Genomic DNA, 13,773 nt, shown 5'->3' with positions numbered 1-13,773 from the left:
GTATATATGCCCACTTTGCCAAGAGGTCTCTAATTGCTGCCCAGGGCGCCCCCCCCCCCCCTGCACCCTACAGTGACCGGAGTGTGTGGGTTTAATGTGGGAGCAATGGCGCACAGCTGCAGTGCTGTGCGTTACCGCATGTGAAGACTGGAGTCTTCTGCCGCCGCTTTTGAAGTCTTCTTGCTTCTCACGCCGGCTTCTGGCTCTGCGAGGGGGACAGCGGCGCGGCTCTGGGATCGGACGACCAAGGGTGCGTTCCTGTGTTCGATCCCTCTGGAGCTAATGGTGTCCAGTAGCCTAAGAAGCATGACCTATCCACAGTGAGTAGGGCTGCTTCTCTCCCCTCAGTCCCACGTAGCAGAGAGTCTGTTGCCAGCAGACCTCTCTGAAAATAAAAAAATCCTAACAAAATACTTTCTATTCAGCAAGCTCAGGAGAGCTCACTAAAGTGCACCCAGCTCGTCCGGGCACAGATTCAAACTGAGGTCAGGAGGAGGGACATAGAGGGAGGAGCCGGTGCACACCAGTATTCCTAATTCTTTCTTAAAGTGCCCTGACTCCTGCGGAGCCCGTCTATTCCCCATGGTCCTTACGGAGTCCCCAGCATCCAATTGATTGATTGATTGATTGATTGATTGATATATATATATATATATATATATATCAATCAACAATAACCTAATCTCGCGCTATATTCAATTAGGCAGCACCTCGTGAGAAATGGACAAGGGTATAGATACAGTTTTCAGAGGGCGCTCTACAATATTAAATTCCAGATATTGGAAACCAGCATGAACTGAATAGCAATGTTTTTTAATCAAGCATTAAAACATTCAATTAAAATCATACAGATGTACAATATTTCATAAACACATTGTTCATTTGTACAAATACTTCCATAAAACCCGTGGTCCTTACGGAGTCCCCAGCATCCACTAGGACGTTAGAGAAAAATATTATATATATATATATATATATATATATATATATATATATATATATATATATATATATACACATATACACACACACACATCTCTACTGATCGTGGTCAATGGCGGGGCCCCTTTCATGGGCACCGACAGACCATCTGCTGCCCTTCTGCAGCACCAACCATCCCGGACCCAACTTCTCTGATAAGTTGGGAAGGGATTGGGTAGAAAAAAATTAAAAATAATCTTGTTTGGAGAATCTAAGGACATTCGTGTCCACTGTACCTTCCGACTAGAGGCACAGAAAAATACTGAAGGCTTTAAGGGAGTATGGAGGGGGTGACCAGTTACTAATTTAAATATTTAAATGTGCCATTCCCGGCTACGCCCCGTCCATATCCCAAGAGTACTCCAGTGACCCCTAGTGGATGAAAAAGAAATTCCCATGATGTCTTATTATAATGACAAATACCATTTCTTTTACTAATGTTAAATAAAATAACTGAGGTACTAATTAAGTCACCTGTGCTTAAGCATGGATATCACTAAAACCTGGACTGTTAGTGTGTCTTAGCACTGTGGCTGGGAATGCCTGTTCTACACCTATATATACAGTCTTGCTTTATCCTGGCTCATCTTGGTTTTCTTGCTTTTGAAAACGCAGTGCTATGTTACACCTAGATTATTACCTCTTTATAGATACCTATAGATCTTTCAGGGACACTTTTAGATATGGTTTTATAATTTTTTAAAGGTGGGTACACACTTTAAGACAGTGGTTCCCAAATTTGGCATTGTAGCACCACAGATTGGTGGTCTAGGACCAAATCAAATTATTACCATTACATGTGATAGGCAAAACCAGTGTTGGTAGCCGCCAATCATAAAATATGTGGACAAACAGAAGCGCAACCCTGTCCACCACCACATAACTGACTAAGTGTGGCAAGTAGACACAATTTACTTAATCAAATAGTTTTTGCAGAAGTTCACAATAAGAAATATTTGGACTAGGTGTACTATGACAAAAATGAACGCCATGATTAAAGAAAGTTTGGGGACCACTGCCTACATCCCAACTGTCCCGATTTTTGCGGGACAGTCCCGTTTATTTGGGACTGTCCAACCTTCGGGCCGCAGTGTCCCATGGTGTGGGGTGACAGTTGGGACTCTCCTGTCTAGCAGAGCAGCGGTGAATAGACGCTGTGCGCAGAGCGGCTATTCACTGAAGAGGAGCTGGAGGCATGCCAGCAGCTCACAGAGCGCTGGCCATACCCCCTAAGTGACAAATTCTGGAAGCGTGGTTTGCAGAAACATCATCCCTGCAAAGACACACCTCTTTTCCTGAGGCTACGCCCCCTTCCCGGGCGGAGTCCCGCTTACACCTTCCTCAATGTTGGGAGGTATGCCACTGCTATAAGCTATATTGTACGATATATATCGTTCTGATGCAGATCGGAACGATATATCGTAAACATTGTATAGTGTGTACCTCATTCATTGAATTGTCCCATTGGATATGTTGCACCAGACACAATTCTCACTGTCCAGTTTTATATAAACATATATGTTATAATTTAATATGCCTATGAATTACCTAAAGTGTTAGATGGCTCATTTGGGATGCATGGCATTAAAAGAGATGCAGATGCTTGTATATTTCCATGTAAGAGGGCACCTTGCAGTAACTTTCTGTGTAGCTCCCTCAAGCCTGGGAATGGGCCCTCCATCTCCTGCAGCATGCTTTAACTGGAAGCTCATCATGTGACTCTGTGATGCTCTAAAAACACAAATAAAAACATATAAACCAATAAATGATATCACCATGATAATATTCCATAGTTAATCATGTGTTCCGTCTCCTACGAAAAGTCGGTCTTGCTCTGTTGATGGAATAACTGCTAAACCTGTCTCCCGCCTAAAATGCCTGACACGACATCGGCTTTATGCACTGCTTAAGTAGTAAATGGAAGCGCCTGTCACAAGGCCAGAGAACAGACATTTATTTTTTTTTACTTTAAACTGAAACCAGTAGAAAATCTAATGTAATTTATAAAGACCATAGTTTTGTTTTTTTACAACTGTATTTCCAATTAAATTCTAAGGGGTCAATGTGGCGGTGATCTGAGTGTCCAGCACCACCAAAAGTGTGGCATATGGCAACACTTTCTAGCGACTCCAGCTGATTTGCAGCTAACTGAACAGTATGTTTCCACAACTATGGCAAGGAAATTTTTGGGAGATTTTTATTAAACTTTATTACCAGATGTACAGCGCCGGCGCAAGCCCTGTCGGCATCTTAGGAGTCACTGCTGCTTACTCAGGGTGGAGGGAAGCAGCACCCTCGGCTCCTCAGACTGGGAGTGTAGCGCTAAATGTGGCGCCATAGCCCGCACAATCACACAGTGTAACACAGACATGGTAGTGCAGCTGCTGGCTGCTTCTCCTTCATGACGGTGTCTAATGCGCCGATCATTAAAGACACTGGATGAAATTATGGCACTCACGCAGTACCCCTATACATACTCACCTACGATCACCTTATGGTTGCACCAGTGCTATAGAAGTGGTTTAATCTGAATTACCATTATACGCTATTCTTGTAATATATACCTTTTAGAAGTAATTCTATTTTAACTATGGCTGGAGGGCCGCTGCTAATAAAGATAATGGCATGCGATGGGTCAGTCACTAAAGCTACAATATATTTCATTATATAGATAATTCACAAATAATACTATTAATAAATAATACAGACAAAAGAATTACCATATCAGATATACATATAGGACTGCAAAGTGCATGCAGCATCCAACTATTACACACACACACGTGATCAGTTCTCACTATGCTAACACAGGTGCAATGACTGTATCTCTGTATCATATGAGCCATGCTGAGGATATACCGTGGGCGCAGTGCCTCTATCACATTATCCATCATCTGTAACCATCTGATACCTATTAATGAGTAAATGTAACGTCTGCCCAGAAACCAGTCCCCGCACCATCACCTACCAGCCCCAGAGCCTCTATCAGCCTCAGACAAGCCGGGCCCGGACGTCCTTTCATATGTAGTATAGTAGCACCATATTGGAATTACGTCGCAGGGGATGATGGGACATGTAGTCCTCTGCATACAGCGCCACTGCGCATGAGCCGAGGTAGTCCGCTGCAGCAGCCGCAACTCATCTCTGACGGAGCAGCAGGCCGGTGTATGATTCCTGCGCACTGCGCCTGCTCCGCTCTCTATTTAGTAACGCGCTCTGTAGTGCAGATGATAGGACCCTTCCCCTTCTAAGGTGCAATTATTACGATTTAGGGCCATCCGTTATTTACCAAACTTTGTAAATATAGCCCCTGGTTATGATAACATGTACACTGCAAAGCAGTGGTGAGCGGTGAGGTCAGTGGCTGGGGAGGCACACATGGGGGTGGGTTTGAGTGCTGGAAACCTGTCTCACCTCCTACTCAGTGTAATACTGCTTTCTCTAACGTCCTAGTGGATGCTGGGGACTCCGTCAGGACCATGGGGAATAGCGGCTCCGCAGGAGACAGGGCACAAAAGCAAGCTTTTAGGATCACATGGTGTGTACTGGCTCCTCCCCCTATGACCCTCCTCCAAGCCTCAGTTAGGTTTTTGTGCTCGGCCGAGAAGGGTGCAATCTAGGTGGCTCTCTTAAAGAGTTACTTAGAAAAAGTTTTTAGGTTCTTTATTTTCAGTGAGTCCTGCTGGCAACAGGCTCACTGCATCGAGGGACTTAGGGGAGAGATTTTCAACTCACCTGCGTGCAGGATGGATTGGATTCTTAGGCTACTGGACATAGCTCCAGAGGGAGTCGGAACACAGGGCTCGCCCTGGGGTTCGTCCCGGAGCCGCGCCGCCGACCCCCCTTGCAGACGCTGAAGATGAAGAGGTCCGGAACCAGGCGGCAGAAGACTCTCAGTCTTCATCAGGTAGCGCACAGCACTGCAGCTGTGCGCCATTGTTGTCAGCACACTTCACACAGCGGTCACGGAGGGTGCAGGGCGCTGGGGGGGGGGCGCCCTGGGCAGCAATGTATAATACCTGTATGGCGAAAAATACATCACATATAGCCCTTGAGGCTATATGGATGTATTTAACCCCTGCCAGATATCTAAAACTCCGGAGAAGAAGCCCGCCGAAAAGGGGGCGGGGCCTATTCTCCTCAGCACACAGCGCCATTTTCCCTCACAGAAAGGCTGGTGGGAAGGCTCCCATGCTCTCCCCTGCACTGCACTACAGAAACAGGGTTAAAACAGAGAGGGGGGGCACTGATTTGGCGATATGTATATATATTAAAATGCTATAAGGGAGGAACACTTATATAAAGGTTGTCCCTGGATAATTATAGCGTTTTGGTGTGTGCTGGCAAACTCTCCCTCTGTCTCCCCAAAGGGCTAGTGGGTCCTGTCCTCTATCAGAGCATTCCCTATGTGTGTGCTGTATGTCGGTACGTGTGTGTCGACATGTATGAGGAAAATATTGGTGAGGAGGCGGAGCAAATTGCCTGTAATGGTGATGTCACTCTCTAGGGAGTCGACACCGGAATGGATGGCTTATTTATGGAAATTACGTGACAATGTCAACACGCTGCAAGCCGGTTGACGACATGAGAGGGCCGGCGAACAAATTAGTATCTGTCCAGGCGTCTCAAACACCGTCAGGGGCTGTAAAATGCCCATTTACCTCAGTCGGTCGACACAGACCCAGACACGGACACTGATTTCAGTGTCGACGGTGAAGAAACAAACGTATTTTCTTTTAGGGCCACACGTTAAGGGCAATGAAGGAGGTGTTACATATTTCTGATACTCCAAGTACCACAAAAAAGGGTATTATGTGTGAGGTGAAAAAACTACCTGTAGTTTTTCCTGAATCAGATAAATTAAATGAAGTGTGTGATGATGCGTGGGTTTCCCCCGATAGAAAATTATTGGCGGTATACCCTTTCCCGCCAGAAGTTAAGGCGCGGTGGGAAACACCCCTCAGGGTGGATAAGGCGCTCACACGCTTATCAGAACAAGTGGCGGTACCATCTACGGATAGGGCCGTACTTAAGGAGCCAGCTGATAGGAGGCTGAAAAATATCCTAAAAAGTATACACACACATGCTGGTGTTATACTGCGACCAGCGATCGCCTCAGCCTGGATGTGCAGAGCTGAGGTGGCTTGGTCGGATTCCCTGACTAAAAATATTGATACCTTTGACAGGGACAGTATTTTATTGACTATAGAGCATTTAAAGGATGCATTTCTATATATGCGAGATGCGCACAGGGATATTTGCACTCTGGCATCAAGAGTAAATGCGATGTCCATATCTGCAAGAAGATGTTTATGGACACGACAGTGGTCAGGTGATGCAGATTCCAAACGGCACAAAGATGTATTGCCGTATAAAGGGGAGGAGTTATTTGGGGTCGGTCCATGGGACCTGGTGGCCAGGGCAACTGCTGGAAAATCCACCGTTTTTTACCCTAAGTCACATCTCTGCAGAAAAAGACACTGTCTTTTCAGCCTCAGTCCTTTCGTCCCTATAAGAGTCATATCTGCCCAGGGATAGAGGAAAGGGAAGAAGACTGCAGCAGGCAGCCCATTCCCAGGAACAGAAGCCCTCCACCGCTTCTACCAAGTTCTCAGCATGACGCTGGGACCGTACAGGACCCCTGGATCCTACAAGTAGTATCCAAGGGGTACAGATTGGAATGTCGAGAGGTTTCCCCCCTCGCAGGTTCCTGTAGTCTGCTGTACCAATGTCTCCCTCCGACAGGGAGGCAGTATTGAAAACAATTCACAAGCTGTATTCCCAGCAGGTGATAATAAATTTACCCCTCCGACAACAAGGAAAGGGGTATTACTCCACACTATATGGTGGTACTGAAGGCTAGGTGAGACCTATTCTAAATCTGAAAAATTTGAACACTTACAAGGGTTCAAATCCAGATGGAGTCACTCAGAGCAGTGATAGCAAAGAACAAGGGGACTATATGGTGTCCCGGGACATCAGGGATGCTTACCTCCATGTCCCAAAATTTGCCTTTTCTCACCAAGGGTACCTCAGGTTCGTGGTACAGAACTGTCACTATCAGTTTCAAGACGATGCCGTTGGATTGTCCAAGGCACCCCGGGTCCTTACCAAGGTAATGACCGAAAGGAGGATTCGTCTTCAAAGAAAATGGACGACCTCCTGATAAGAACAAGGTCCAGAGAACAGTTGGAGGTCGGAGTAGCACTATCTCAAGTAGTTCTACGACAGCACGGGTGGATTCTAAATATTCCAAAACCGCAGTTGTTCCGACGACACGTCTGCTGGTCCTAGGGATGATTCTGGACACAGTCCAGGAAAAGGTGTTTCTCCCAGAGGAGAAAGCCAGGGAGTTATCCGAGCTAATCGGGATCCTCCTAAAACCAGGAATAGTGTCAGTGCATCATTGCACAAGAGTCCTGGTAAAAATGGTGGCTTATTACGAAGCGCTTCCATTCGGCAGATTTCACGCAAGAACTCTTCAGTGGGATCTGCTGGACAAATGGTCCGGATCGCATCTTCAGATGCATCAGCGGATAACCCTATATCCAAGGACAAGGGTGTCTCTCCTGTGGTGATTACAGAGTGCTCATCTTCTAGAGGGCCGCAGATTCGGCATTCAGGATTGGATGCTCGTGACCACGGAGGCCAGCCTGAGAGGCTGGGGAGCAGTCACACAAGGAGTGTGATCAAGTCTGGAGAATTCTCTCCACATAAATATACTGGAGCTAAGAGCAAATTTATAATGCTCTAAGCTTAGCAAGACCTCTGCTTCAAGGTCAGCCGGTATTGATCCAGTGGGATAACATCACGGCAGTCGCCCACGTAAACAGAAAGGGCGGCACAAGAAGCAGGAGGGCAGTGGCAAAACTGCAAGGATTTTTCGCTAGGCGGAAAATCATGTGATAGCACTGTCAGCAGTGTTCATTCCGGGAGTGGACGACTGGGAAGCAGACTTCCTCAGCAGGCACGACCTCCACCCGGGAGAGTGGGAACTTCATCGGGAAGTTTTCCGCATGATTGTGAACCGTTGGGAAAGACCAAAGGTGGACATGATGGCGTCCCGCCCGAACAAAAAAATGGGACAGGTATTGCGCCAGGTCACGAGACCTTCAGGCGATAGCTGTGGACGTCCTGGTAACACCGTGGGTGTAACAGTCGGTGTATGTGTTCCCTTCTCTGCTTCTCATAACCAAGGTATTGAGAATTATAAGACATAGAGGAGTAAGAACTATACTCGTGGCTCCGGATTGGCCAAGAGGGACTTGGTAACCGGAACTTCAAGAGATGCTCACAGAGGACTAATGGCCTCGGGAGCTAAGAAGGGATTTGCTTTCAGCAAGTACCATGTCTGTTCCAAGAGGAACCGTGGCATCGGCCTTTAAGAAAGGACCTGCTCCAGCAGGGACCTTGTCTGTTCCAAGACTTACCGCGACTGCGTTTGACGGCATGGCGGTTTGAACGCCGGATCCTAAGGGAAAAGGCATTCCGGAAGAGGTCATACCTACCCTGGTCAAAGCCAGGAAGGAGGTGACCGCACAACGTTATCACCACATGTGGTAAAAATATGTTGCGTGGGTGAGGCCAGGAGGGCCCCACGAAAAAATTTCAACTAGGTCGATTTCTGCACTTCCTGCAAACAGGAGTGTCTATGAGCCTCAAATTGGGGTCCATTAAGGTTCAAGTTTCGGCCCTATAGATTTTCTTCCAGAAAGAATTGGCTTCAGTTCCTGAAGTCCAGACGTTTGTCAAGGGAGTATTGCATATACAACCCTTGTGTGCCTCCAGTGGCACCGTGGGATCTCAACGTAGTGTTGGGATTCCTCAAATCATATTGGTTTGAACCACTCAAATCTGTGGATTTGAAATATCTCACATGGAAAGTGACCATGCTGTTGGCCCTGGCCTCGGCCAGGCGATTGTCAAAATTGGCGGCTTTGTCTTACAAAAGCCCATATTTGATTTTCCATTCGGACAGGGCAGAACTGCGGACTCGTCCCCAGTTTCTTCCTAAGGTGGTGTCAGCGTTTCACCTGAAACAACCTATTGTGGTGCCTGCGGCTACTAGGGACTTGGAGGACTCCAAGTTGCTAGACGTTGTCAGGGCCCTGAAAATATATATATATATATATATAATTCCAGGACGGCTGGAGTCAGAAAGTCTGACTTGCTGTTTATATTGTAGGCACCCAAAAAGCTGGGTGCTCCTGCTTCTAAGCAGACTATTGCTCGTTGGATTTGTAGTACAATTCAGCTTGCACATTCTGTGGCAGGCCTGCCACAGCCAAAATCTGTAAATGCCCATTCCACAAGGAAGGTGGGCTCATCTTGGGCGGCTGCCCGAGGGGTCTCGGCTTTACAACTTTGCCGAGCAGCTACTTGGTCAGGGGCAAACACGTTTGCTAAATTCTACAAATTTGATACCCTGGCTGAGGAGGACCTGGAGTTCTCTCATTCGGTGCTGCAGAGTCATCCGCACTCTCCCGCCCGTTTGGGAGCTTTGGTATAATCCCCATGGTCCTGACGGAGTCCCCAGCATCCACTAGGACGTTAGAGAAAATAAGATTTTACTTACCGATAAATCTATTTCTCATAGTCCGTAGTGGATGCTGGGCGCCCATCCCAAGTGCGGATTGTCTGCATTACTTGTACATAGTTATTGTTACAAAAAAATCGGGTTATTATTGTTGTGAGCCATCTTTTTTAGAGGCTACTTCATTGTTATCATACTGTTAACTGGGTTCAAATCACAAGTTGTACGGTGTGATTGGTGTGGTTGGTATGAGTCTTACCCGGGATTCAAGATCCTTCCTTATTGTGTACGCTCGTCCGGGCACAGTACCTAACTGAGGCTTGGAGGAGGGTCATAGGGGGAGGAGCTAGTACACACCATGTGATCCTAAAAGCTTGCTTTTGTGCCCTGTCTCCTGCGGAGCCGCTATTCCCCATGGTCCTGACGGAGTCCCCAGCATCCACTACGGACTATGAGAAATAGATTTATCGGTAAGTAAAATCTTATTTTTACATTACATTAAGTGGGTCGCACTCGGGACTTGTACACAGTGGCGGATCGGTTGGTTCTATATCGGGGGGTCTGAAGGGACCTTGTGACGTATTGAGGGGAGGAGCTACGGGCGAACAGGGTACCCGAAAAGTACCCTCGCGGGCTCGCTTCGCTCGCCACGCTTCGGGCACGGTGGCTCGCTCCGCTCCGCTTCGCTCACCACCTAATTACTAAAGGTAATAGTTGGTGGCGTGGATAGTAGAGGAACTATCCCGCTGGCCTAGGTCCTCCCCCTTGTGTCGTAACTCCTCCCCCTTACGGAAAAGGTCCCTTAGCCCACTTGATTCTAGCATCTACCGTGGCGGATCTAGACTTTACTTTTAGGGGAGGCGGTTTAAGAATCGTGGCCCTCTACTCATAGCTCCTCCCACTTTGTTATGCCCCTCCCAATTTCAATATTGAAAAAGAGAGCAGGTTGCGTGAGATGAGGGGAGGGTTAAAAGAGGGGGTGGGGGAGAGAGAGGGCAGAGCGAGAAGGAGGGGACAGAGAGAGAGAGAAAATATGAGATAGGGAAGAGCAAAAGAGAGAATGAATGAGGGAAAGAGAAGGGTGTGAGAGAGAGAGACGGGACGAGGGGAAAAGAAAGAAAGGAGTGAGAGAGTAGACGAGGTTAGTAGAAAGAAAGGGGTGAGAGAGAGGAGACAGGAAAGAAAGAAGAAGGGGTGAGAGAGAGGGGGTACACAGTGGCGCACGCAGGGGGGGTTCCGAGTACCTGGAAACACCACATCCCCCCCCCCGATGAGTTGAGTTTTCAATTTTGAGATGGAGACAGATTTGTCTCCGTCTCAGCAAAAGGCGCAACCACGATCGCGGAGCTGCAGCAGCAACAGGGAGATATGGAGCTCTCTGCATACAGAATGTCCTGGGGAGCTGCTGGCTGCGCATGCTCAGCCACAGCAGCTCCCTCCATCCTCTCACACTGCCGCCCTTTTGCTCCCAGCGCCTGGTAGATCATGTACAGAAAGTTTGAATTTTGAAATCTGTGTTTATGTGTGTATTTGTATGTATGTATGTATGTATGTATGTATGTATGCATGTGTGTTTGCGCGCTGGTGTATGTACAGTATGTATGTATGTGTGTGTGTGTGTACATATATATGAATGTGTGCTATATATATATATATTTCTCTTACGTCCTAGGGGATGCTGGGGACTCCGTAAGGACCATGGGGTATAGACGGGCTCCGCAGGAGACATGGGCACTATAAAGAACTTTAGAATGGGTGTGCACTGGCTCCTCCCTCTATGACCCTCCTCCAGACCTCAGTTAGATCCTGTGCCCAGAGGAGATTGGGTGCATTACAGGGGAGCTCTCCTGAGTTTCTCTGAAAAAGAATTTTGTTAGGTTTTTTATTTTCAGGGAGCACTGCTGGCAACAGGCTCCCTGCATCGTGGGACTGAGGAGAGAGAAGCAGACCTACTTAAGTGATAGGCTCTGCTTCTTAGGCTACTGTACACCATTAGCTCCAGAGGGAGTCGGAACGCAGGTCTCCCCTCGCCGTTCGTCCCAGAGCCGCGCCGCCGTCCTCACAGAGCCGGAAGATAGAAGCCGGGTGAGTATAAGAAGAAAAGAAGACTTCTTAGGCGGCAGAAGACTTCAGATCTTCCCTGAGGTAAACCGCTGCGCGCCATTGCTCCCACACACAACACACACTAGCAGGCACTGATGGGTGCAGGGCGCAGGGGGGCGCCCTGGGCAGCAATAAAAACCTCTAAGTCTGGCATTTATATGTATATGGGCTGCGGAGGCAGTAATTATAATAATCCCCCGCCAGTTTTATACATTTGAGCGGGACCGAAGCCCGCCGCTGGAGGGGGCGGAGCTTGGTCCCTCAGCACTAACCAGCGCCATTTTCTCCACAGAGAACTGCAGAGAAGCTGGTTCCCCGGTCTCTCCCCTGTTGAACACGGTGACACAGGGCTGAAAAGAGGGGGGCACTTGTAAGGCGCAGTGAGTGTATTACACGGTTAATTATATATATAAAAGCGCTGTATTATCTGGGAAATTGTTTCCAGTGTCAGTTGGCGCTGGGTGTGTGCTGGCATACTCTCTCTCTCTCTGTCTCTCTAAAGGGCCTTATTGGGGAACTGTCTCCTTATAACTATATCCCTGTGTGTGTGTTGGAGGGGGGTCGGTACGAGTGTGTCGGCATGTCTGATGCGGAAGGCTCATCTAAGGAGGAGGTGGAGCAGATGATTGTGGTGTCTCCGTCGGCAACGCCGACTCATGATTGGTTGGACATGTGGAATGTTTTAAATGCAAATGTGACCTTATTACATAAGAGAATGGACAAAGCAGAGTCCAGGGAAAAAGCAGGGAGTCAATCCACGGCTTCGACTGGGTCACAGGGCCCTGCTGGGTCTCAAAAACGTCCCCTATCCCAAATAGCAGACACTGATACCGACACGGATTCGGACTCCAGTGTCGACTACGATGATGCGAGGTTACACCCAATGGTGGCCAAAAGTATTCATTATATGATTATTGCAATAAAAGATGTTTTGCATATCACAGATGACCCCTCTGTCCCTGACACGAGGGTGCGCATGTATAAGGTAAAGAAACCTGAGGTAACCTTTCCCCCATCTCATGAGCTTAACGAGTTATTTGAAAAAGCTTGGGAAACTCCAGACAAAGAGCTGCAGATTCCCAAGAGGATTCTTATGGCGTATCCTTTCCCTGCACAGGACAGGGTACGTTGGGAATCCTCACCCAGGGTGGACAAGGCTTTAACGCGCCTGTCCAAGAAGGTGGCGCTACCGTCTCCAGACATGGCAGCCCTCAAGGATCCTGCTGATCGCAGACAGGAAACTACTTTAAAATCTATTTGTACGCATACGGGTGCTTTACTCAGACCGGCAATAGCATCGGCATGGGTATGTAGCGCAGTTGCAGCTTGGACAGATACCTTGTCAGCTGACCTTGATACCCTAGACAGGGATACCATTTTATTGACCTTAGGTCACATTAAAGACGCGGTCTTATATATGAGGGACGCTCAAAGAGACGTTGGGCTGCTAGGTCGAGAGCCAACGCCATGGCTATTTCTGCTAGGCGAGCCCTGTGGACCCGCCAATGGACGGGTGATGCCGACTCAAAGAAGCATATGGAGGTTTTACCATACAAAGGTAAAGTTTTATTTGGGGAAGGTCTCGCAGACCTGGTTGCCACAGCTACCGCGGGTAAATCTACCTTTTTGCCTTTTGTTCCCCCACAGCAAAAGAAAACTCCACAATATCAGATGCAGTCCTTTCGGTCGCATAGGTCCAGAAGAGGTCGGGGCTCATCTTTCCTCGACAGAGGTAAGGGTAGATGGAAGAAAACACCTGCTCCGGCTAGTTCCCAGGAGCAGGAGTCCTCCCCGGCTTCTACTAAATCCACCGCATGACGCTGGGGCTCCACTGAGGGAGTCCGCACCGGTGGGGGCACGTCTTCGACTCTTCAGCCTGGTCTGGGTTCTGTCAGACGTGGATCCTTGGGCGATGGATATTGTATCCCAAGGCTACAAACTGGAATTCGAAGAGGTGCCCCCTCGACGATTTTTCAAGTCGGCCTTGCCAGCTTCTCCCCCAGAGAGGGAAGTAGTGTTAGCTGCAATTCAAAAGCTGTGTCAACAGCAAGTGGTTGTCAGTGTTCCCCTAATCCAACAGGGGAAAGGGTACTATTCAACCCTGTTCGTGGTCCCGAAGCCGGATGGTTCGGTCAGGCCCATTTTAAATCTAAAAT

At 48.0% G+C, this 13,773-nt stretch overlaps 1 protein-coding gene across 1 annotated transcript in view; it reads right to left on the bottom strand.

Moving 5' to 3' along the window:
* Positions 1-13,773, bottom strand: part of LINS1 (lines homolog 1) — a 134,283-nt gene that overhangs the window by 55,212 nt on the left and 65,298 nt on the right. Inside the window, exon 3 of the mRNA XM_063925670.1 lies at positions 2,530-2,712. Within this exon, the coding sequence (XP_063781740.1) occupies positions 2,530-2,674 (145 nt within the window). The 5' untranslated portion in view covers positions 2,675-2,712. The remainder of the gene's footprint in view (positions 1-2,529; positions 2,713-13,773) is intronic.

This window comes from Pseudophryne corroboree, chromosome 6 (genome assembly GCF_028390025.1).
Source record: "Pseudophryne corroboree isolate aPseCor3 chromosome 6, aPseCor3.hap2, whole genome shotgun sequence".
Lineage (NCBI taxonomy): Eukaryota > Metazoa > Chordata > Amphibia > Anura > Myobatrachidae > Pseudophryne > Pseudophryne corroboree.
This window is presented reverse-complemented; position numbering and strand designations above follow the sequence as displayed.